Genomic DNA, 22206 nt, shown 5'->3' with positions numbered 1-22206 from the left:
TCTTTACCACTGATCCACCAGGGAAGCTGTGTTGCACTATAGGAGACACCAAAATGAATCAGATTTGTTCCCTGCACTTAAAGAATTTTGTCTAGTGAGGGTAACATGCACTGTTGTATTTCTGGAACATTATAAGAGGAGGGAAATGGCAGAAGATGTGTAAACATACTATATCCACAGATTACATCTGAAACCTGACCATCTTAGTTATCTGTCCTTCTACTGCAGTAGAAGTGATATCCTTTCCACCGAAGACTTGATTTTGCCAATATTCCTGTGTGGAATTGAACCAGTGTTTGGCTCCTTTTCAACAGTGTCAACTCCGGAGGAGTCTCGGGATGGGAAGAAAGATAAAGAAGGGGACCGGGCCTCTGAGGAAGGCAAGCAGAAAGGCAAGGGCAGCAAACCTTTAATGCCCACCTCCACTATTCTTCGGCTTCTGGCAGAGTTGGTGAGATCCTATGTTGGTATTGCTACGCTGATTGCCAACTACAGCTACACTGTGGGCCAGTCTGAGCTGATCAAAGAGGTAATATTTCTAATTTTTGCTTAATATTTTATACTTGCATCATTTGGATACCTGCTATGTGTTGGATACTTTGCTAGGAACCCATGCATGCTAGCCCAGTGGTGAGAGGCAGAGGCCTCTTAAGACATGTTCATGAGCTTGCCTTTTTTTCCATGATGTGGAGCCATCAGGCTCACTTGCCAAGGAATGAGCTGATTACAGTTTATTACTTTGTTTTGTAGAAAATCACTTGGTCTGCATTAGTAGAGACTACAAAAGGCAAGGTTGTAGTCAAACCAGTCAGGACTGCTAATATAGTCATCTAGGGTAATATAGGATATTGATGAAGTTAGAGGGGGAAATGAATGAGTTGAAGAGAGATTGTAACAGTAGAAATGGATGAGATTGGATTTGGAGGGTAAAGGTGAAATCAAGAACTCAAGAGATGTTTCTTGTTTTATGTTTTTTTATCTTTCATTAGAAGAGGAAATGGTTCAAAGAGAAAATGTGGAATATGAGAGGTATCTGTGGGTCACCTACGTAAAGGTATCTAGGAGACAGGAGAATAAATGAAATACACAATATTGGTGTTTATCTTCCAGATGTATTCACACCTGAGCAAAGACACCTGATGTGGTAACAGTATTGGTAATAAATAGAATATAAAAGCCTAAATGTTCATCAGTAGAGCATGGGAAAGAATGAAGTCATATTTTATATGTCCTGATACAGAATTATCTGCAGGTTGTATTTTTCAAGTGAAAGGGAACTTTAAGAAACCATATCATGTTCCCATATATGTAAGAGGGGTGCCCAAGGAGGGTTTTTCACAAAGGAGACCTTATTTTGGCAGTCACATAGTTATTTCATGGTTAGTAAACAGTAAAGGGTGTGAGTAGAACAAAGGCAATCATGTTGCAGACAGAGAATCTGAAAGTAGCTGCCATTTTTAAGCTATTTTTATCTTAATCCAAGCTTTAAAATACATACAAAAATACACAACTCCTAAGTGATTCACCAATTAATTTTTCTTGGATGACTACCACTCAAATAAAACATTACAAACCCCACAAAAGCTATCCCATGCACATCTTTGCACATCTCCCCTTCTCCTTTGAACTTCCATAAACTCAGCATTAGGACTTCCCTGGTGGCTCAGATGGTAAAGCGTCTGCCTACAATGCAGGAGACCTGGGTTCAATCCCTGGGTCGGGAAGATTATTTTACATTCATAGATTGACTTTGTACTTTATATAAGTGGAATCTTATAGTATGTCCTGCTATATCTGGCTTCTGTTGCTTAACATGTTTGCAAGATTCATCTTTATGTGTAGTTGTAGTTTATTTTCATTGCTGTATAGAATTTCATTATATGAATGTAATACAATCTTCTTATCCATTTTAGCACTTATAGACATTTGGCTAGTTTTCCTTTTAGAAGTATTAAAAAGTAGTATTGCTATAATCACTCTTATACATGTCTTGGTGAACGTAAATTCATTGATTTTTGTGTGTGTGCTACATATATAAATTCATACATAAATTCATATATTTTATGTTGGATGGTATATGCATAGGAGTGGAATTGCTGGTGGTCTGTTAAGCTTTAGCAACTAGTGTCAAGTTTTCCAGAGCAATCATGTCAATCTATATATATCACCAGCACAGCCTATAGGTGTTTGGATTATTTCACCTCCTTGCCAGTACTTGATATTCCTGTTTTTCATTTTAACTATTCTAATAGGTTCATGCTGGTATTGTATTGTGGTTAAAATTTCCTGTCTTTCCTGGCTATATTCTTTTTTGTGAAGTGTCCAGGTCTTATTCTTACTTCTTCTGAATTCTTTATATATTCTGGATATAAGTCCTTTATGGAGTGTGTGTATTAAATATACATTAGACATCTAATTCAAAGCTTATGCCAGTTGTAGTTATAATAATGGTGTACTTGTGGAATAGGACATTTAATTGCAAATTTGTGCAACTTAATATGTGTCAAGTGACCTTCCGGCTGTATATTCATAGGTGCTTTATAGGTACTATTGACAATCCTCACCTCAGCACTGCAAGGTTGTTAGCATTGCTATCCTTAAGAGAAAAAAGAAGGCTCAGAGGGGTCAATAACCTGCTCAAGACCACACTGCAGAGTAGCAGGACTAGGATTAGAGCCCAGATCTCTGGTTTCAAATCCATATTCTTTCCAGTCAGTCATGAATACATGATTCCACTCAGGAATTGTCACCCAAATTGCAAGGCTTTTATTCCAGTTTTTACTGATAATGTTATACTTTTATTCACAATATTGTTTTAACTTTTTGTTTTATTCACTACTGGGAACTTTTATCTCTAGTAGTTCTGTCTTAACCAGGGTCACCCTATCTAATTTCACAGTGCCTAGAATTCTTCAATGCATTTTCTAAATTGAGGTAAAATACACATAAAACTAAGCATTTTAAAGTATATGGTTTTGGGATTTAGTGCATTCAGTGTTGTGCAACCATCATTTGTATCTAGTTCCAAAATTGCCAGTATGTTTTGATCCAAAATCTACCTGAATGACAACAGAGCTAAGTTTCTAAGATACAGAATTAACAAGTCAGAAATCATTTTTAGAGGCTGGGGAGTCTGACTTAATTTTCTCCCCTATTATTGGGCCTTTTTTGCTATTTTAGGTAACCCTGCATTAAATATTTCTGCATATCCATATCTGTGACTGTGCTGTGTGTTTCTCATCCCCTGCCAATTTTTAGCTCAGGGTCCTGGGCACATTGTAGGTTTCAGTACTACAATTTATTAGAAACTGTGGAGTAATTGTAGCATTGAATTAGGAATCAAGGCTTGAATCATCACCACTGACTTAAGTTCTTTGTGCAAGCCATGTTTCTTTGGGCCTCAGATTGATGAAGATATGTAAACTTCTGAGAAATGAATGGAATTTGGAAGCATAAAACCTTGTTACTCACTTAGCTTGCACCTTTAAGGCTTGTTTTTTTCATCTATAAAGTGGGCCTGATAATCATTAACTGAGTGAGGATCAGTTCTGTGTGCATGCATCTTGTTGCTGTGCAAACAGTATGGCATAATTATGCTTATGAATAAATGTCATGATTAATGACTTTTCAGGACTGCAGTGTGCTAGCTTTTGTCTTGGACCACCTCCTCCCGCATACCCAGAATGCAGAAGACAAGGACACACCTGCGCTGGCCCGCCTGTTCCTCGCAAGCCTGGCTGCCTCAGGGAGTGGCACAGATGCCCAGGTGGCCCTTGTGAATGAAGTAAAAGCAGCCCTGGGAAGGGCACTGGCTATGGCTGAGAGTACAGAGAAACATGCCAGGTAAAATCCATGCCTGACTTAGTGCTGATAACCAATAGCATCCCCTAACTCCATTCTTGGCCCATGGAATTCCTTGCACTTGAACAAGAGTTCTGGTCATACTGGCACTGTACAGTCTCTGGTTCTCAGATAATTCTAGTGCTGCAAAATACCCAAAGGACTAATGACACTTGGAGGAAGTTGGTAAATGACTTAGAGGAAAAAAAAGGGATGTTTCCTTCTGTTACTAGGGTCTTCAAGCAAAAAGTGGAGGAGGTTATTCAACTTTACTTTTTAAAATTATGTCTGAAGAAAATGAAGAATGCCTCCACCCAGGGAGTGAGTTCTTACCTGGTTAGATGTTACTTCCAGATGGAAACACAAAGGGAAGAGGGTTATCTGAGGCAAGTTAGTGAAGACTTGGCCTAAGAATGGGCTGTGTTCACATGAAAGAGATGTCAAACTTCTCTCCCAGACTTCAGGCAGTGATGTGTATCATCAGTACTATCATGGAGTCCTGCCCCTCCACCTCCAGCTTCTACAGCAGTGCAACAGCCAAGACCCAACACAATGGCATGAACAACATCATTCGACTCTTCCTGAAGAAGGGACTGGTTAATGACCTGGCCAGAGTGCCTCACAGCCTGGACCTGTCCAGGTAAAATTATTCCTGAGCTCCAGCCCCAGACTTTTGCTCTCTCTTTAATCATGCTGCATACTGCTCCATTTGCCTAGTGTTTTATGTATCCTTGTCAGATAAGTAGTTAGCCAGTATGATAGGGAAAGTTTGGGTGTGGGTGGAAACCTGAGTTCTTGGTATTGTTGCTTTTAATTTTAAGCAAGGCACTTTCCTGGGGCGGGGGCAGGGCCCTTCATTCTCTCATCTGCTGCAAACTCAAGAGTTGGACTGGATCAATAATGTTTTTTCCAAGCTGTTCCCCCTCTTAATTATTAATTATGGACCTTGTATTACATCTGGTTACGTCCTGAGTCTCTGTTGTACTAACACAGTTCCTTAATTTTTTTTTAATTTTCACTTTATTGCTGTTGTTCATGAACTAATTTGTTGAAGTGACCAGACCGGCAGAATATTTTTCCTAGGTTTGATTCGCTTGGTTATATGCATTATTGTTTAACTTGTTCCCTTTATTCCTGTTTGCTATAAATTTGGAGGTGAGACTTGGGGAAGCAATTTAAAAACTACTGGCTAGGTTATATCATAGATGGTGTACATCTCATATTGTATCAGAGGGAGATGCATCTCTTTGAACTGCCATTTAGTCATGGTAAGATTGACCACTAGGGTAGAGTGATAGTCATCATTGTACTATTATATTTTTCTCCTTCTTAGTAGAAAAGAAACTGTGTTGTTACTTTCGCACTGTACAAATGTCTAGTTCCCTATTAACCATGTTCCTAGTGAATGGTCTTAACACCAGTTGATAATCATTGCCTGCATCTTTTAATTTCTTAGAGGGTTATCAGTGACACCTTTCTAATTTCCATCATTCCTTCTGTTATTAGCTGCTATCTTTCTGTGATTATAGCTCCAGTTCAAGAGGGAAAGTTGGTTACCCTATAATACAGTTCCTACTAAAAAGAAAAGATTAAAAACTTATTTTTTTCCCTTCAGTCACCAGTCTTGAGAGTAAGTCAAAATGGAGTAACCAAAAATGGGTTAAACTCCACCTCAAATACAAACTCTGGCTTTCTGTTTTCTAAGTAGTAGTATGGACTCATGAATTTTCCTTGATTTTTAAAATCTGATTGAATTATTTAGATCACTACAGTTATCCTTTGCATGCTCTTTTTAATTACATCTTTGAGCTTGTGGGACCTCTTCAAGCTGGCTTCTCTGTCCTTTTGATAAAACCTCATCAACTTTTTTAAATATTTAAAACTATGAACTCAAAGTAGTATAATGAGCACTGTATGCCTCACCTAGATTAACCAGTGGTTAGCATTCTGAACTGTCTGCTTTATTCCTCCCTCCCCTCCTCTTCATGAGCTAAATTGTTTAAAGTTTTTTTATAAACATGACACTTAACCTCTGAACACTTGAGCATGTGTCTCCTAAGAACAAAAATTCCCTTACATAGCTAAAATACCATCATTACCTCTAAGAAATTTACCATTAATATAATGATACTATATACTTCATACTAATATATACCCAATTATTTCAAGAATGTCTTTCTCTTTATAGCCTGGGGGAGAGTGTGTTGATCGAGGATCCAGTGAGCATCACTCATTGCATTTGATTGTCATGTATCTCTTATTTTTTGTGACATTTGACTGTTTTGAGTCCAGAATATCAGATGTCTTATAGAACATCCCATAATCTAGATTTGCCTAATTGTTTCTCCATGGTTAGATTCAGGGTAAACATTTTTGGCAAGAATACTACATGGGTGGTGTTTGCATTTCTTAGTGCTTCACATCAGGAGATGCACAATGCCAATTTGTCCCATTATTGAGTGATGCTAAGTTAGATCACATAGTTAATGGTTAGAACTCCCCTTTGTATTAACAAGGCTTCCTTGGTGGCTCAGATGGTAAAGAATCTGCCTGCAATGCAGGAGACCTGGTTTCAATCCCTGGGTCAGGAAGATCCCCTAGAAAAGGGAATGGCTATCCATTCCCATTCTTGTCTGGAGAATTCCATGGACCGAGAAGCCTAGTGGGCTATATATAGTCCATGGGGTCTCAAAGAGTCAGACACAACTGAGCGACTAACATACTTTGTATAAACAGGTCATGTGAGGTGATGGCTTTGAGTTCATGTGAATATCCTGTGCCCTGAAGATTTTTTTAACTCAATAGTTTTGGTATTGATTAGTGATCTTTGCCTAGATCACTTAACATTGTTGGTTGCAAAGTGACAGTTTCCTGATTTTCTTGTTCCTGTTTATTAGCTAGCATTCTTATAGTGTATAATCTATTACCATCTCTATTTTTGTTTGATGCTCGGATTTGGCCTGTGGTAATGACCCCATTAATTTTTTAAAGCCTACTTGATTTTGAAGGCCATTTGGCACAACAAGTTGTCTCAGGCTCACCTTGTACCTTCCATGCTCCATTCCTGGAATCAGTTGTTACTCTGATGAGCCTCCATTCCTTTTAGTGTGGATTTCTGTGCTCAGTTCATCTCTGTATCTTCCTTTATCTCAGTCCCAACATGGCCAACACAGTCAATGCTGCTCTGAAGCCTTTGGAAACACTTTCCCGGATTGTGAACCAGCCCAGTAGCCTTTTTGGCAGTAAGAGTGCTTCTAGCAAGAGCAAGTCTGAGCAGGATGCCCAAGGAGCTGCTCAGGACTCTAATAGCAACCAACAGGACCCAGGTAGGGAATCAGAGCCAAAGGACTGGAAAGCTGTCTGGGTGGTCATAGTTATTTTATGGGCATGACATCACAGCTGTTCTGGCTTGGTATTGTTTCCCTGGGAACTTGCTGGCCTTCCACAGATCTGTCATAGTAGTGTGGGAATCTGCCCCACAAAGAATTCCTTAAAACTGCAGCCTTGTTTGGCTCTCCTCACACGTAGCCTTGTCTTTTCCTTTGTCACCCATTCATTTATTCTCTGAGAACTCGTAAATTTGCCCAGGGAAGGGACTTGATTGTTTTCATGCTTTCCTCATGGTGCCCCGCACATAGGCACTCTTTGATTATTTTGCTGGTTGGTTGACTGTTTCAGGCGAGCCTGGGGAAACAGAAGTGCAGGAGGAGGATCATGATGTCACTCAGACAGAGGTGGCAGATGGGGATATCATGGATGGGGAGGCTGAAACCGACTCAGTGGTGATTGCTGGGCAGCCTGAGGTGCTCAGTTCACAAGAGATGCAGGTAGGGAGGCAGATCACCCAGCATATACCCCTATTGTGGTGCTGAACCAAACCCCCAACTGGTGTGGGTGGGTGAGTACTTTAGCTCTTTGCCATTAGCTGTCTGTTTTCCACAGGAGCACAGATAATATGCTTCATAGATGCTCAGTAAATGTGTTTGAATCATATTAAATGAGGGGTTGATACAGGGCCAGGATGCCATATTATGAAATGGAATTGATCTCAGTAAGAAAACAGGCACAGATGAAATGTTGACACAGAAAGCTGGCCTGAGCCCTTTGGGCCCAGGGTCTTTGATTTACCTGGCTCTGGTCATTAATGGATGCTCCTTAATAACACTGTTGTGCCTATAGCACCAGCTCTCGCTGGAGCATTCAAATGGCAGTCTTCTAAAGACCCTATAGAAAGCACTGTAATTTCTGGAGCTGGTAGCAGTGGCAAGAAATGAGGCCTACAGTCCTGAGCTGCTGGCTCTAAGGAGATCTGCATGTATTCCTGCATTCCTGAAGAGTATAAAGACTTAATCTGGTCTCAGATAACTGGAATGTACCCATTTGAAAGACAGTCTTGAGTGTGGGTTGGCAGCACATGGTAGTTTCTGTGCTCTTAGCACCAAGTGTGTGGTGCTTATGTAACATCCTCTGTCACATATTATCCTAGAAATATATGCTCCCTTGCTGGCTTTTTTTAGGGTTTCAGCACTAGCACAATGATAGACTTGTGTGCATCCATATATATGTTCTATTTCTCTCCAGGTTGAGAATGAGCTGGAGGACCTGATAGATGAGTTGCTTGAGAGGGATGGCGGATCTGGGAACAGTACAATTATAGGTGAGAGCCCCAGAACTGAGTAGAGCCTCTTCCTTTGCCTCAGTCTCTCTTGGGAGGACCCTTTTTCTCATCATCTGCTTGCTCAGCTCTGCCTAAGGGCTCATAGCCAGCCTAGATTGCTGCTTGTCTCGATGTTGACGGTCTTACAGATGAGAAATTCACAAGCCATCTACAGACCTGTGGCTGGTCTGAAGTGTTGCCTGTGTAGGGGAGGCGGAGGGGGTGGCCATCAGTATAGATAATACATCAGGCACATCAAGAGTGTTTATTCATGGAGGATTAGAGGAGGCTATAGAGGCTGTAGGATGAGAAAGCGCTTTCCTTTCTTCAGTGAATCCAGGGGCTTTCTGCCTCTCAGTTTCAGTAGTGTAAAAAGAGTGAGCATTCCCTAAGGATAGCCCTTTTTACAACTCAGGGAAAATGACAAAGGTACTCTACTGTCACCATGCTCCAATGGTATATGTTACTTGTTTTTATTTTATTGATGAAGTAAATCAAATGATAAACTGAAGTAGACATGTATTCTTCAATTTGACAAGGCTTTTTCACACCCATTATCCTCTGTGGTTTCACAGTTAGTGGGATTGGCAGGGCAGATGTGATCATCCCATTTTACAGATGAGGAAACTGAGACTCAGATGGTAAAGTGACTGGCCAAGCTCACCTAGCTAGTCAACAGCAGTGAACCCAGGTCTTCTCCCTCATCCAAAAAAAAAAAAAAAAGGAATGGATATCTGCTGGGTGTACATAGCTACATTAGGTGCACCCAATCTGGAAAGGGAAGTCCTCTGTTGTTCAGTGAAGGCTCTGCTCTGTAACCTTCAGTGAGCAGAAGTGGAGAGGATGAATCACAAGAGGACGTGCTGATGGATGAAGCTCCTTCCAACCTCAGCCAAGCTTCCACCTTGCAGGCCAACCGAGAAGGTGAGAGTGCTGAGGCCAGAAAGGCCTCCCTTCTTGCCCTGCACGTCTGACAGACACTACACTAGGGTTTTCCTGGAGGCAGCTGCCCACATGTGCAAAATAAGGAAGCATCTGTCTGCATGCGCTGACCTACACCATCCACTTTTATCCTCATCCAGTTTTTCGAGTAACATGTTACTACTGCTTGCCCAAAAGTCTGTCACTTCTTACTTGGTTCACTTTCTTCTCACCCACCTGCTATCATCGCTCCAGATTCCCTTTTACCAATAGGATGCAGTCAGTAGCAAACTAGGGCTGGAAAGGCAAGAGGGCACCAATAGACTTGGTCAAGTCCTAGACCATGGCTCCTCAAGCACCACCCTATAGCCAGCCTCCACAATCAGCCACGTGGCTCGGCATATTGATGCACTGGTTGGCACTCTTAGGAAATCGGGGCTGGCTCACTAAGTCTGTAAATCACCCTAGATCTGGTTCTTCCTCTCCTAGAGTCAAATATCCCATCACTTTCCCACTCAGATCTGCTGGCCTGCACAGTAGCCTGTTTTCTAGCTACTCAGTATAGTCCTCCAATGTGCTCCCTTTGTTTTAGATTCCATGAATATCCTGGACCCTGAGGATGAGGAGGAGCACACTCAGGAAGAGGACAGCAGTGGCAGTAACGAGGATGAGGATGATAGTCAGGATGAAGAGGAGGAGGAGGAGGAAGATGAGGAAGATGATCAGGTGAGGGGGGACTGTGTTTGGGTTGGTTCAGACAACTTCGTCCATGGGAACACAGAGCTGGAGAAAACCAACAGTCCGGGTTGCTAGCCTCAGCACCTCCCTCCCTCATGTGCAAATGTGGCCATGACACCAGACTTCAGAAATCCTTACCTCCAGCAATTCTCCATCTCCTATTTTCCCCTTAAGGAGGATGATGAAGGTGAAGAGGGAGATGAAGACGATGACGACGATGGCTCTGAAATGGAATTGGATGAGGATTACCCTGATATGAACGCTTCTCCCTTGGTCCGATTTGAGCGCTTTGACCGGGAGGATGATCTCATCATTGAGTTTGACAACATGTTCTCCAGTGCTAGTAAGATACAGGGGCTCAGCTGGGTTTTATCTCTTGATTCTTATACCCTGAACCAGAGCAGCTCTTGATCTGATACAGAAAGCACTTCTTTTCTTAGCTGATTTCCTGGGGCAAGGGATATCTGACTCCATCTCTCTCAATAAGTATATGCCTAGAAGAAGAAATTATGAGAGGCTGCTTTTGTTCTCGCCACCTCAGTAAATAGGCAGCCAGTTTAGAACCTGAAAAACTTGATGATTTGCTTGAATTAACAAAAAAAAGAGACCAAGGCTGACTGCATCAGGCACTCATGTGCACATTACAGTGATAGGGCAATAACTAATCCTTATGTCTATAACACTGGATTCTTGAGAGTTTGGATGGACACCTTTGAGCTTGGCATTGGGGAGTAGATTTTGAACATATTCACTCTGTTCATCAAGGACGCATCTTTTCAGAGGAGAGAGTGAATCTCTTCCCTCCCTCCTCCCCCATCAATATCAAAGTTCCCTTTTAGCATCAAGTTCTTAAACTGTCTTGAGAATGCAGGTCTTTACTCCCAAATCACAAGCACAATATAGCAGAAAACACTGAACTGTTCTGGTCTGTTGTCTTGGCCAAGTAGTCTCTTACCTCTTTGAGCCTCAGTTTGTCACCTGTAAATGAAAAATGTGGAAAAAATGGGGTGGATTACATAATTTTCAAGATACTTTCTATTCTTTGGTTTTCTTTGCATTTTTGTGATTTCCATCAGTCTTTCTTAGAAGTTGAGCCTCTGTCCATTCAGCAAATTGAACAAATATTTAAGGAGTGCCTACTGTGTTCTAGGTACTAGGGATATAGCAACCAAAAAGAAAAGAGTCTTTTTCCCTCATAGAAGCTTATGGTCTATTAAGAATTATGAATAAGCAGGCATTACATTGTAGTATGGTAAGAAAGCACAGAGTAAAGGCCCATCTGTAGAATCAGAAGTAATTTCTAGGCCAAGAACAACAAAACAGGTGAAAAGTGGGGAGAGGTGTTGTCAAGGCGGAGAGAACAGCATGTTTCTGAGGTTCCAACAAGCATCACTGTGGCTTAGTGTCAAGAATGAATTGGGATAAGGTACTACTTAGGAGACTGTTGCAGTATCTAGGTGAGAGATGGCAGCATAAGCCATGGTAGTATCAGTGATCCTAGAAGAGGTGTGGGAATGAGGGAGAAAGGACAAAGCTCAGGTTTCCGTGTGAGGAAGTAAGGCCCAGGAGACATGGTTCTGCCTGAACAACCATGGAGAAAGTTCTTTTTGGCACTGATCCCTTTGCATATTGTCCTTGCAGCAGACATCCCCCCATCCCCAGGAAATATCCCTACCACCCACCCACTGATGGTACGCCATGCAGATCACAGTTCCCTGACACTGGGCAGTGGCTCCTCTACAACACGTCTCACCCAGGGCATTGGGCGCAGTCAGAGGACCCTGAGACAGCTGACGGCCAACACAGGCCATACCATTCACGTTCACTACCCTGGGAATCGCCAGCCCAATCCTCCTCTTATACTCCAGAGGTGAGTTACAAGGAAGATTATTGGGTTCACTGAGCTTTAGCATTGTTTTGATCTGACAGTATAATATTCTTGTGACAGACACAAATAATGTATTTGCCCTGTTTCTTTGTGGATTACATGTGCAGCCTTTGGGGAAATACCAAATTGTATAACATGTTCTTTTGCTTAAGTGTCCTGTCCATAGATTCAGCAGTCATTAAGCATCTCATATGATAAGCTTAAGCTTATGCTATACTTAGCACTTAAGATACAGTCAGGAGAGGATCCCTGCCCTTAGGCTTAGTTTCTCGCACTAGGGAGAAACAATTTTTAGAGGTGAAAGGAAGAAGTATAGATGTCATAATGGTCAATGTACAAATAGTAGTGGGTGTACAAGAGAGATATTATACCCTAACCCATGCTGTGCCATACCGTGCTAAGTTGCTTCAGTCATGTCTGACTCTGTGCTACCCTATGGACTGTAGCCCACCAAGCTCCTCTATCCATGGGATTCTCCAGGCAAGAACACTAGAGTGGGTTGCCATGCCCTCTTCCATGGGATCTTCCTGACCCAGGGATGAACCCACATCTCTTAAGTCTCCTGCATTGGCAGACAGGTTCTTTACCACTAGCGCCAGCTGGGGAGCCCCTACCCTAATACAGTGCCTGATAACAGTGATGCTCACTCTGTTCCAGGAACTATGGAGTAATATGCAATTTCAACCAAAAAAAAAGTTGGCAGACTGATCAAGTAGTTAGAAAAGTAAGACTTATATGCAATATGATCAGGTCCATAATAATGTTATGCATTTCCTAGAGGATACAGAAAGGATCTCACAATAACAGGCTGCAGGGCCCCTATGGATATACAGTGACCATGGCACCCCACCATCACCCTACAGGTTGCTTGGTCCCTCTGCTGCTGCTGACATCCTTCAGCTGAGCAGCAGCCTTCCCCTACAAAGCCGAGGCCGAGCCCGCCTCCTAGTGGGCAACGATGACGTCCACATCATCGCCCGGTCTGATGATGAACTACTGGATGACTTTTTCCATGATCAGAGCACAGCTACCAGCCAAGCAGGCAAGTTTATGTGGTGAAAAAGAGGGTAACGTTTGTCTGGCTCTTTTTCCGTGCTGAGGAAAAGCAGAATAGTATCCACCCTGCTTGGAGAAACCCCATTTTACGGGAACCAGAACCACTCGGTGATTAAGCCAAAGACGTTAGTACCTGTGATGTGCCAAACCTTATGGCAGACATTGGGTCCTTTTAGTGAAATGCTGCAACTTTTGGATCCGTTGAGGCATGACAAGGCTAAGAGTCTCACTCTCCTTGGTTTCTCTACAGGGACTCTATCCAGTATCCCTACAGCCTTGACTCGCTGGACAGAGGAATGCAAAGTTCTTGATGCTGAGAGCATGCATGACTGTGTTTCAGGTGTGTAGCAGCTTGATTATCAGGGCAGTATTGAATCTTCAAGGGCTGAGACAGTGCATGGAAAATTGTTTCCCTTGTTTTCTGTGACCACAAGCTCTGCCTTTTGGCTTTCTCCCTACCTCCCCTGAGCAACCTCTGATCTTTTGTTTCTTTGGTCCAGTTGTTAAAGTGCCCATTGTCAATCATCTGGAATTCCTGAGGGATGAGGAGCTGGAAGAAAGGAGGGAGAAAAGGAGGAAACAACTAGCTGAGGAAGAAACAAAGATAACCGACAAAGGCAAAGAAGATAAGGAGAACAGGGATCAGAGTGCACAGGTGATTCCCATGAGCTGGGAGGATTCATCTTTGGCTGTGTCTGCTTTAACTTTCCTGTGGTTTCAGCATACATGTGGCTGGCCCCAAGAGTCATTAAAGATTCTAAGATGGTCACATTGAACCTGAGAAATGATCCGCTCCAAATTCACTGTACATGCATATGGCTTTTAGGGGAAAAACCAAAGCCAGAGCTCCTGACTTAGCAGTTACACTGTATAGTCTCTACCTTCAGTGACTTACAGTTAGACAAGAAGAATGAATGACCTTGACTAAGCCCATGCTTTTAATGTTTCAATTCCATTTCAGTGGATTGTCTTCCCTAGTGTCAGGGAAACCTTATTGATAGGATTCCATTCCAACATTTGAACAAGTTGGGCTTAGGCTTCAAATCAGAGAAAATGTTTTATCTTGAACCCCTTCAAAAACAGTAGCATTGCTTCAAACATTTTAAAAAGTTTGGGAAATAAGCAAGTGTGGTGAATGATTGAAAAACCTGGAGTGTAAAATAAGCCCAAAGAAGGGAACTATAGGTAGATGAAATTCTTGCTGGTCTCAATGATGTGTGTTCAGATCATGTCCTGTGCCCAAGCCCAGCTCCAACGTGGTTTTTATTATCCTTTCCTCTCATTGTTTAGTCAGCTCCCTGACAGTTTCCCCCTTATCCCCAAGCCATCTCAAACATGAGTTTATTTTAGAGAAATTGGAGGTCTGTTTTCATGCTAAAGTGCTTATCCTCCGTCCAGGTCATATGTGTCACATGTGGGAGATGGCGACTATTAGAATTGACCTCTATCTCATGTGCTTGCAAAGTCCAACATTGGTCTGTCCCTTTTCTTTGCAGTGTGCTGTATCTAAGACAAATGACTCCACTGAACAGAACCTCTCAGGTAACTTTCCTTCCCATTTTCCCTTCTTGCTAATTATTAGTTGATTCTTTTTCCTGACCCAAGTAGCTGGCCCAAGTAGACTGAAGATGAACACTGGTGCTCTGTGGGATGAGGTAGTAGATTGTATAGTTTTAGGGTCATACCCCATCTTGGAGATAACTATACAGTCTACTGTCTTTCCCACGGTGGTGCACTTCCCCTTCAACATACTATGTTTACAAGTTCTCATTCTGATTATGCTGTACTGCATTCTGGCATGTGTAGTGAGGCTATGTGTCCTGTCCCTTCTAGTGACCATTGTGGTATGGTGCTTCATGAGAACACCTGACAGTGGTTCCTAAATGCTAGTCCTCGGTGGAAGTTAACAGAATAAGGGAGGTTTAATGACTTTTTCAGAAAGCTGAACTTGTTCAATTTAAAGAACTGTTATAAATTACAGAGATTATGTATTTCCTACTTCTTTGGTATCAATATTTTTATTGAATGATATTAATGGATTTTTTCTTACTTGGTTAAATTAAAAGTTGGTGACCCTGTGTTAGTCTCTTTTTATTTTTTCTTTTTATATAAATTTCATGGGTCTGTGGAATCTAAAAGTCTAGGAATGTTGCCTTGGGCAGTCTGCTTTGGGGGAGGGTAGCTCTGTGGGCTAAATGGTATTACTACTAAATACTTTTGATTCCTCATTCTAATGTGCCTAATGTAGCTATTTTGTGACTGTGATTCTAATAACTGGTCTATGTGGTATTATATGTCTCCCCTACCCCTATTTCCTCAGAACTTACTTCTGCTACCCTATACCTTCTGTCTCCTTCGGCACTTGAATTGGGAAATGATTGTACTAAAGCCTACACAATATTTTTTAAAGCAGTGAAAGAGGGTAGGTGTCCTGGTGCCGTGAATCTGGCAGAAGGTCATTGAAAGGGTCTGTCATCAGGTAAAATGGCCCTTTGCCTGCTGTTATTGCTAGAGGACTCTGCTCATGCTGGGGTGAGGTAGTAAGTTGTATTGTTGTGGGGTAGGGATTTTAGGCCCCAATTAGAAGATAACTATACAACTTACTACTTTCCCTGGTGTGTAGCACATTCACATTTAGTCTTAACTTGGTTCCATCAAAGTTGTAGATGCTGCTTGGATAATTAGGACTGAAGGAAAAGGAGGTGGAAGGGGATAGGTGATATGTAGTGTGAGGCAAATACTATAAAGTGACTTGAACTCTCCCCCTCCACCCGGGGTACAGAAAGGATTTAATCCTTAGGGTCTGCAAAGACTCAGATCTCTGGTTCTTGGCACTAATGGCACTGTGCCTTAGCCCTCATCCCAAGACACCAGACCAGCCAGGTGCTGTTCCTGGGAGCAATTGGGGATTGAGGGGAGTGCTGCATCACTGTCATGCCACATGTGCTGATTGAGTGGCTTCCCCTGTCCTTGACCGATTGCCCTTTAACAATCTTATTGTCATTCTTTCCGAGAAAGATGGGACTCCTATGCCTGACAGCTACCCAGCAACCCCATCTTCAACTGATGTAGCTACATCTGAGCCCAGGGAGACCCTTGTCACTCTGCAGCCCTCCCAACAGCAACCAACACTCCCAACCCCACCAGCTTTGGGAGAGATTCCTCAAGAGCTGCAGTCCCCAATTGGAGAAGGTGGGAGCTCTACACAGCTATTGATGCCTGTAGAGCCAGAGGAATTGGGTCCCACAAGGCCAAGTGGAGAAGCAGAAACAACTCAGATGGAGCTATCCCCAGCTCCCACTATAAGTAAGTAAAATTTCAGGGTTTGAGGGTAGGGGTAAAACAGGAGGGAAGAATGGACATCTTTGTAGTTTCTCTTTACTCTCTTATTTTAGAGAATTTCTAAAGTAGAAGCTCAAGTCCTCATAATTAGGTCTCATAAGGGGGCGGCAGAGGATGGGATGGTTAGATAGTTCACCAAGTCAATGGACATGAGTTTGAGCAAACTCTGAGAGAGAGTGAAGGACAAAGGAGCCTGGCGCACTGCAGTCCATGGGGTCTCAAAGAGTTGGATACTACTTAGAGACCGAACAAACATTGTACATTACCTTTTTAGCTAGAGTTGAGGTGTCTTCTCTGTGTCCTCAAGTGATTATATATATGTCTGAGTGGCTTATTGACACCAACAGTTTGAGGTGATCGCTCTGTTCCTGGCTATCATGTGAGGATTCTTTAACTTCTTTAAAAAGAAATAGAGGGTTGTTACCCATGAATAAACTGAAACTCAGAGTGAAACAATTAGCCCAGTAAGTGGTTGAGCTGTGATTAAAATCCAGATCTGTGTAACTCTGAAGCTTGCTTTTCTTTAGCGCTTCTAGGTCTGGCAAGCAAGTGACCACACATATAACAAACAGCTCTCCCATCCTGGCCAACACCATTTATTTCATGACACTATTTCCTACTGGTTTGAAATGGGGCCTCAAAATTCTTCTCAGCAATGTTCCAACAGGGTAAACAAACCTGTTGCTATCCATGCTCTTTACCGTACTGCATATGACTTACTCTGGAGAAACCTTTAGGTGTAGGGGTTTTTGCCTTGCTTGTTGAGATAAGCAGAACCAAAGTCCTTGTGCAAATGATACCTGTAGGGAATCTGAACGTGACGAGATCCCTTATCTGGGATGCCTAGAGAAGATGTTTCACAGGCATGCTTGGAACATCATAAATGTTCAACAAATGATAGAAAGGGTTTGAGCTAAGTTCTTTAAAGCAAATGAGATTGAGAGGGGAGCATCAGGCCAGCGTCTGAAGTGAAGTTAAAGAAGTAAGAAGTCTGATCTGGCTGCTTCTTAATTCAGCCCCCTCCCCGCCCCCCGAAGCAGAGATCTAACCTCTCCATGTGACTTCCTCCTAGCCTCTCTTTCCCCAGAGAGAGCTGAAGATTCTGATGCTCTGACAGCTGTCAGCAGTCAACTGGAAGGCTCTCCCATGGATACTAGCAGCCTGGCTTCCTGTACCCTGGAGGAGGCTGTGGGTGACGCCCCAGCAACTGGCAGTTCTGAGCAGCCCACAGCAGGCAGCTCCACTCCTGGGGATGCCCCACCAGTTGTGACAGAAGTACAAGGCAGGGGTGATGGGTCAGGGGAACCTACCCAGCCCCCTGAGGACAGGTAAGCACTGTGTGAGTGAGAGGAGGGAAAGATGTGTTGGCAGGTATTTCAAGCCACTTCCATATTTAGTAACTAATGCCCATGCTTTGTACACTGGGGAAATCAACTTGGCTTCTATAAGAAAAGGGGTACTGTAGGAGTATTTTATAAGTTGGAAAATATGGTTCAGAGAACAACCTGAAAATGATTTCCTTCAGCTCTCCCCCTGCATCCTCTGAGAGTTCTTCCACCAGAGATTCCGCAGTGGCCATTTCTGGAGCAGATTCCCGGGGAATCCTGGAAGAGCCATTGCCTTCAACAAGCAGCGAAGAAGAAGATCCTCTTGCAGGTGAGCTCCATGTGTGCTCAGGCCATCTTGGGATTGTTGAGGCTTCTAGTAGCCCTTGGTGTGGAAATGCCCACTAGTCAAACGGTTCCATCCAGATAAAGGGCGGCATATGTGTAGGAGGAGGACCTGCAGTAAGGGAATGCTGATGCTACACAATGGAATGAGCCCAGGCCTTTGGAGTCAAACTGATCTTAGCTCAAATCCCCTCTCTGCCACCTCCTACTTATAGGACTTGGAGCCATTGCTTAACTTCCCTGATCCTCAGTGATACTGAAAGGGTGATGATAGCTACATGGTGGGGTCTTGATGAAGGTTCATTGAGAGCACACACACAAAACTTGGCAAATAACAAGAAACTATTCTGAGCCTAAGGAAGGGTGGGTTGTCCTTCTCTGTATGTCCTGTGTCCTTGGCATAAAATGAGGACTGAAAGCTCATGCAAGGCCATAAATTTCCTTCAATCAGTAGAAGTGAGAGTCCCTTCACATCTTGTGTCTCCCCTCAGGTATTAGTCTCCCCGAAGGTGTGGATCCCTCTTTTCTGGCCGCCCTGCCTGATGACATTCGCCGAGAAGTCCTACAGAACCAGCTGGGCATTCGTCCACCAACACGAACTGCCCCCTCAACAAATAACTCAGCTCCTGCAGTGGTGGGGAATCCTGGTGTCACCGAAGTGAGCCCTGAGTTCCTGGCTGCCCTGCCTCCAGCCATCCAGGAGGAAGTATGTGAGGCGGGTAGGGGGCTGATGGGCCAGGCTGCCTGGCCATGATATGCCCCATTGACTTCTTCTGCTCTGTAGGTACTGGCACAGCAGAGAGCTGAGCAACAGCGACGGGAACTAGCACAAAATGCCAGCTCAGACACCCCCATGGACCCTGTGACCTTCATCCAGACTCTGCCCTCAGACCTACGCCGTAGTGTCCTAGAGGATATGGAGGACAGCGTGTTGGCCGTGATGCCACCTGACATTGCAGCTGAAGCTCAAGCCCTGAGGCGAGAGCAGGAAGCCCGGCAGAGGCAGCTCATGCATGAGCGGCTTTTTGGGCACAGCAGCACCTCTGCACTCTCTGCCATTCTCCGAAGCCCAGGTACAGAGGGAGGCATGTGGGAGGGCTCTGTAATGTCTAGCTTTGGCCACATGAAACTCTTTGTTCCCCTTTGTATTACCTGGGCCCAGCTCAGCACATGTCCCCTCCTCAATTTCAGTTTCCTCTTTCTTTCCTACCAGCCTTCACCAGTCGCCTGAGTGGCAACCGTGGGGTCCAATACACTCGCCTTGCTGTGCAAAGAGGTGGCACCTTCCAGATGGGGGGTAGCAGCAGCCATAATAGGTACCTTTTGCCTGTCTTTTCTCTCCTTGCCATACCACCTTTCATGTCTACTAGTAGTCCAGCTCCCTTTATTTTTAGGTGGAGAAGCTGGATGACCTCTCTAGGGTATTTACTTGAATGAATGGGGAAGCCAGATTTTTGAACTCTCCCTTCAAAAAAGCCACAATTTTGGGTTAGTGTAGCTATCGTAGACCATAAGCACAAAGTAAGGCAGGCAGGCACCAGGTTGTAGCTGTGATTACAGCAAAGGAAGCCACCTGCCTCCCACACAGATAGGAAAATAGCAAGAGCCACTTGTCTTGAGACTACAGCATCTAGGCTGCAGAAGATTTCATTTTTAACCAGGCCAAAGAAGAATAGACGTAACATGCCAAAACATGAAGGAAGTCATCAGTCCCTATTCTGCAGGCAACATCCTGGTAGTCTATAGAAGGCCAAAGTAAGCATTGTCTTCTAGCACTAGGGGCAGTCCAATTTTACCAGTTGATAATACAGACCTGTCCTGCAATCTCTGCTCTCTTCTCAGTCGTCGTGCGGTGAAGGGCAAGTTACTTAATCTGTCTGAGCCTCTTGCTCATCATCTCAAAACTGGATGGTTCTCTGATCTTTACAGCGGCCCTGTGAGGAAGTTGTTACAGATATTATAGAGTATATGGTACATAGTAGGCACTTGAGACAGCTCTTATTACTATATAAAGAGCCCTTACAGTTCTTGGACTGGACACACTCTCTTCTCAAGCCTTCTAGGATGTATCAGCTCATCCCCCTCCCCTAGGGCTACACCTGATCCCAGAGCTCTAGCCGAAGTGTTACCCAGAAACCATGCTCTGTTCCAGGCCTTCTGGCAGTAATGTGGACACCCTCCTACGTCTCCGAGGACGGCTCCTCCTGGATCACGAAGCCCTGTCTTGTCTCCTGGTCCTACTTTTTGTGGATGAGCCAAAACTCAATACTAGCCGTCTTCACCGAGTACTGAGAAATCTCTGCTACCATGCCCAGACCCGCCACTGGGTTATCCGTAGCCTGCTTTCCATCTTGCAGCGCAGCAGTGAGAGTGAGCTTTGCATTGAAACACCCAAGCTCTCCTCAAGTGAGGAAAAGGGCAAAAAGTCAAGCAAGAGCTGTGGGTCAAGCAGCCATGAGAACCGGCCCCTGGACCTGCTACACAAGATGGAGTCTAAGAGTTCCAACCAGCTTTCCTGGCTCTCAGTATCCATGGATGCAGCCCTAGGCTGCAGGACTAATATATTCCAGATCCAGCGTTCAGGGGGTCGCAAACATACTGAGAAACATGCAAGTAGTGGCTCCACTGTCCATATCCACCCCCAGGCTGCTCCTGTTGTCTGCAGACATGTTCTGGATACACTCATTCAATTGGCCAAGGTGAGGAGCTTAGAGGAACCCAACTCCTGGGAATGAAAGAGGGGTGTCATTCATAGCCTAGTGAAATCTGAACTCTGAGGGAGCTCACAGGTCCTTACTCTTGGTGCTGAGATGTCTATTGTTTCTGGGAATTGTCCAATAAAAAATTTTGTGGGGGTTTTTTCCTCTTTACAGTTTTTATGCATTGTCTCATTCATTCATCAACCTTCAGTGGTCTGTATGGTCCCGATTTTACAGATGAAGAAGCTGGGACACAGAAATCTTTAGTGGCTTTGTCATGTGGCTAGTGATGGAGATGACTGGACCTAGAACTTAATACAGTTCTCTTTTTAATAAGCTTTGCTGCCATTTTTTGAGGGCCTGCCTTGTACCAGGCACTATGCAAAATACATTACCTGTAATCTCAACAATTTTGCACGATGGTATAGGTATTCCCCCCACCACCATTTGTAAGTACAGAGATCAGTGCTCAGAAGAGTTTACTAATCCTTTGTCTCCCTACAAAGCTTTTGTTCATTTCTCTAGGCTGCTTCAGTTGGATGAAACTCTTATGTTACATCTCTCCGGTGTTACCAAAGCTGTCCTAAGGAGTGGAGAGACTAGGAGCCAGTGTCTTTCCTTGTCAGGAAAATAGTTTCTGTGTAGACCTCCTAGACCAAACCTGTCATTCTTTTCCTGGCAGGTGTTTCCCAGTCACTTCACACAGCAGCGGACCAAAGAAACAAACTGTGAGAGTGATCGGGAGAGGGGCAGTAAGGCCTGCAGCCCATGCTCTTCACAGTCCACAAGCAGTGGCATTTGCACAGACTTCTGGGACTTATTGGTAAAACTGGACAACATGAATGTCAGCCGGAAAGGCAAGAACTCCGTGAAGTCAGTGCCAGTGAGCGCTGGTGGTGAGGGGGAAACCTCCCCATACAGCCTCGAAGCCTCTCCACTGGGGCAACTCATGAACATGTTGTCACACCCAGTCATCCGCCGGAGCTCTCTCTTAACTGAGAAGCTCCTCAGACTCCTTTCTCTCATCTCAATTGCTCTCCCAGAAAACAAAGTGTCGGAAGCACAGGCTAATTCTGGCAGCAGTGCTTCCTCCACCACTGTTGCCACCTCAACCACATCTACCACCACTATCACTGCCACCTCCAGCACGTCCACTCCGCCTGCTGCAACCACCCCTGTCACTTCTGTTCCAGCCCTGGTTGCTGCCACGGCTATATCCACCATTGCCGTAGCCGCTTCAACCACAGTGACTACCCCCACAACTGCTACCACTACTGTTTCAAGTAAGTGTGGATGTACGCTGGGAGCTGTGGGGTGTGTACATCCACCTCACTCTCAACTCCTCCATCCAGGTATTCCTCCCTGAATGACAGCAGTCAACTTGGTTTGTGTTTA

General features: G+C 44.0%; 1 protein-coding gene and 1 non-coding gene across 11 annotated transcripts in view; both read left to right on the top strand.

Moving 5' to 3' along the window:
* The window catches only part of HUWE1 (HECT, UBA and WWE domain containing 1, E3 ubiquitin protein ligase), a 159844-nt gene that overhangs the window by 124371 nt on the left and 13267 nt on the right, over positions 1–22206 (top strand). For 9 of the 10 annotated variants that reach the window (XM_018043737.1, XM_018043735.1, XM_018043738.1 and 6 more), the window contains 22 exons: positions 315–529; positions 3632–3843; positions 4298–4480; positions 6994–7166; positions 7519–7667; positions 8422–8497; positions 9323–9421; positions 10011–10144; positions 10331–10499; positions 11798–12026; positions 12908–13086; positions 13351–13440; positions 13601–13755; positions 14597–14642; positions 16119–16406; positions 17515–17770; positions 17968–18098; positions 18604–18818; positions 18897–19185; positions 19326–19428; positions 20265–20811; positions 21494–22094. In XM_018043737.1, the coding sequence (XP_017899226.1) occupies positions 315–529; positions 3632–3843; positions 4298–4480; positions 6994–7166; positions 7519–7667; positions 8422–8497; positions 9323–9421; positions 10011–10144; positions 10331–10499; positions 11798–12026; positions 12908–13086; positions 13351–13440; positions 13601–13755; positions 14597–14642; positions 16119–16406; positions 17515–17770; positions 17968–18098; positions 18604–18818; positions 18897–19185; positions 19326–19428; positions 20265–20811; positions 21494–22094 (4539 nt within the window). The remainder of the gene's footprint in view (positions 1–314; positions 530–3631; positions 3844–4297; positions 4481–6993; positions 7167–7518; positions 7668–8421; positions 8498–9322; positions 9422–10010; positions 10145–10330; positions 10500–11797; positions 12027–12907; positions 13087–13350; positions 13441–13600; positions 13756–14596; positions 14643–16118; positions 16407–17514; positions 17771–17967; positions 18099–18603; positions 18819–18896; positions 19186–19325; positions 19429–20264; positions 20812–21493; positions 22095–22206) is intronic. The other variant, XM_018043736.1, reaches the window with a different exon arrangement.
* On the top strand, positions 15613–15731 carry MIR98 (microRNA 98). Its single transcript, NR_129804.1, has one exon. It is a non-coding gene; the product is annotated as a microRNA 98 (primary transcript).

This window comes from Capra hircus (genome assembly GCF_001704415.2).
Source record: "Capra hircus breed San Clemente chromosome X unlocalized genomic scaffold, ASM170441v1, whole genome shotgun sequence".
In the NCBI taxonomy this organism is placed as follows: Eukaryota; Metazoa; Chordata; class Mammalia; order Artiodactyla; family Bovidae; genus Capra; species Capra hircus.
The sequence above is the reverse complement of the archived record's forward strand: the minus strand, read 5'-3'. Positions and strand labels throughout refer to the sequence as shown.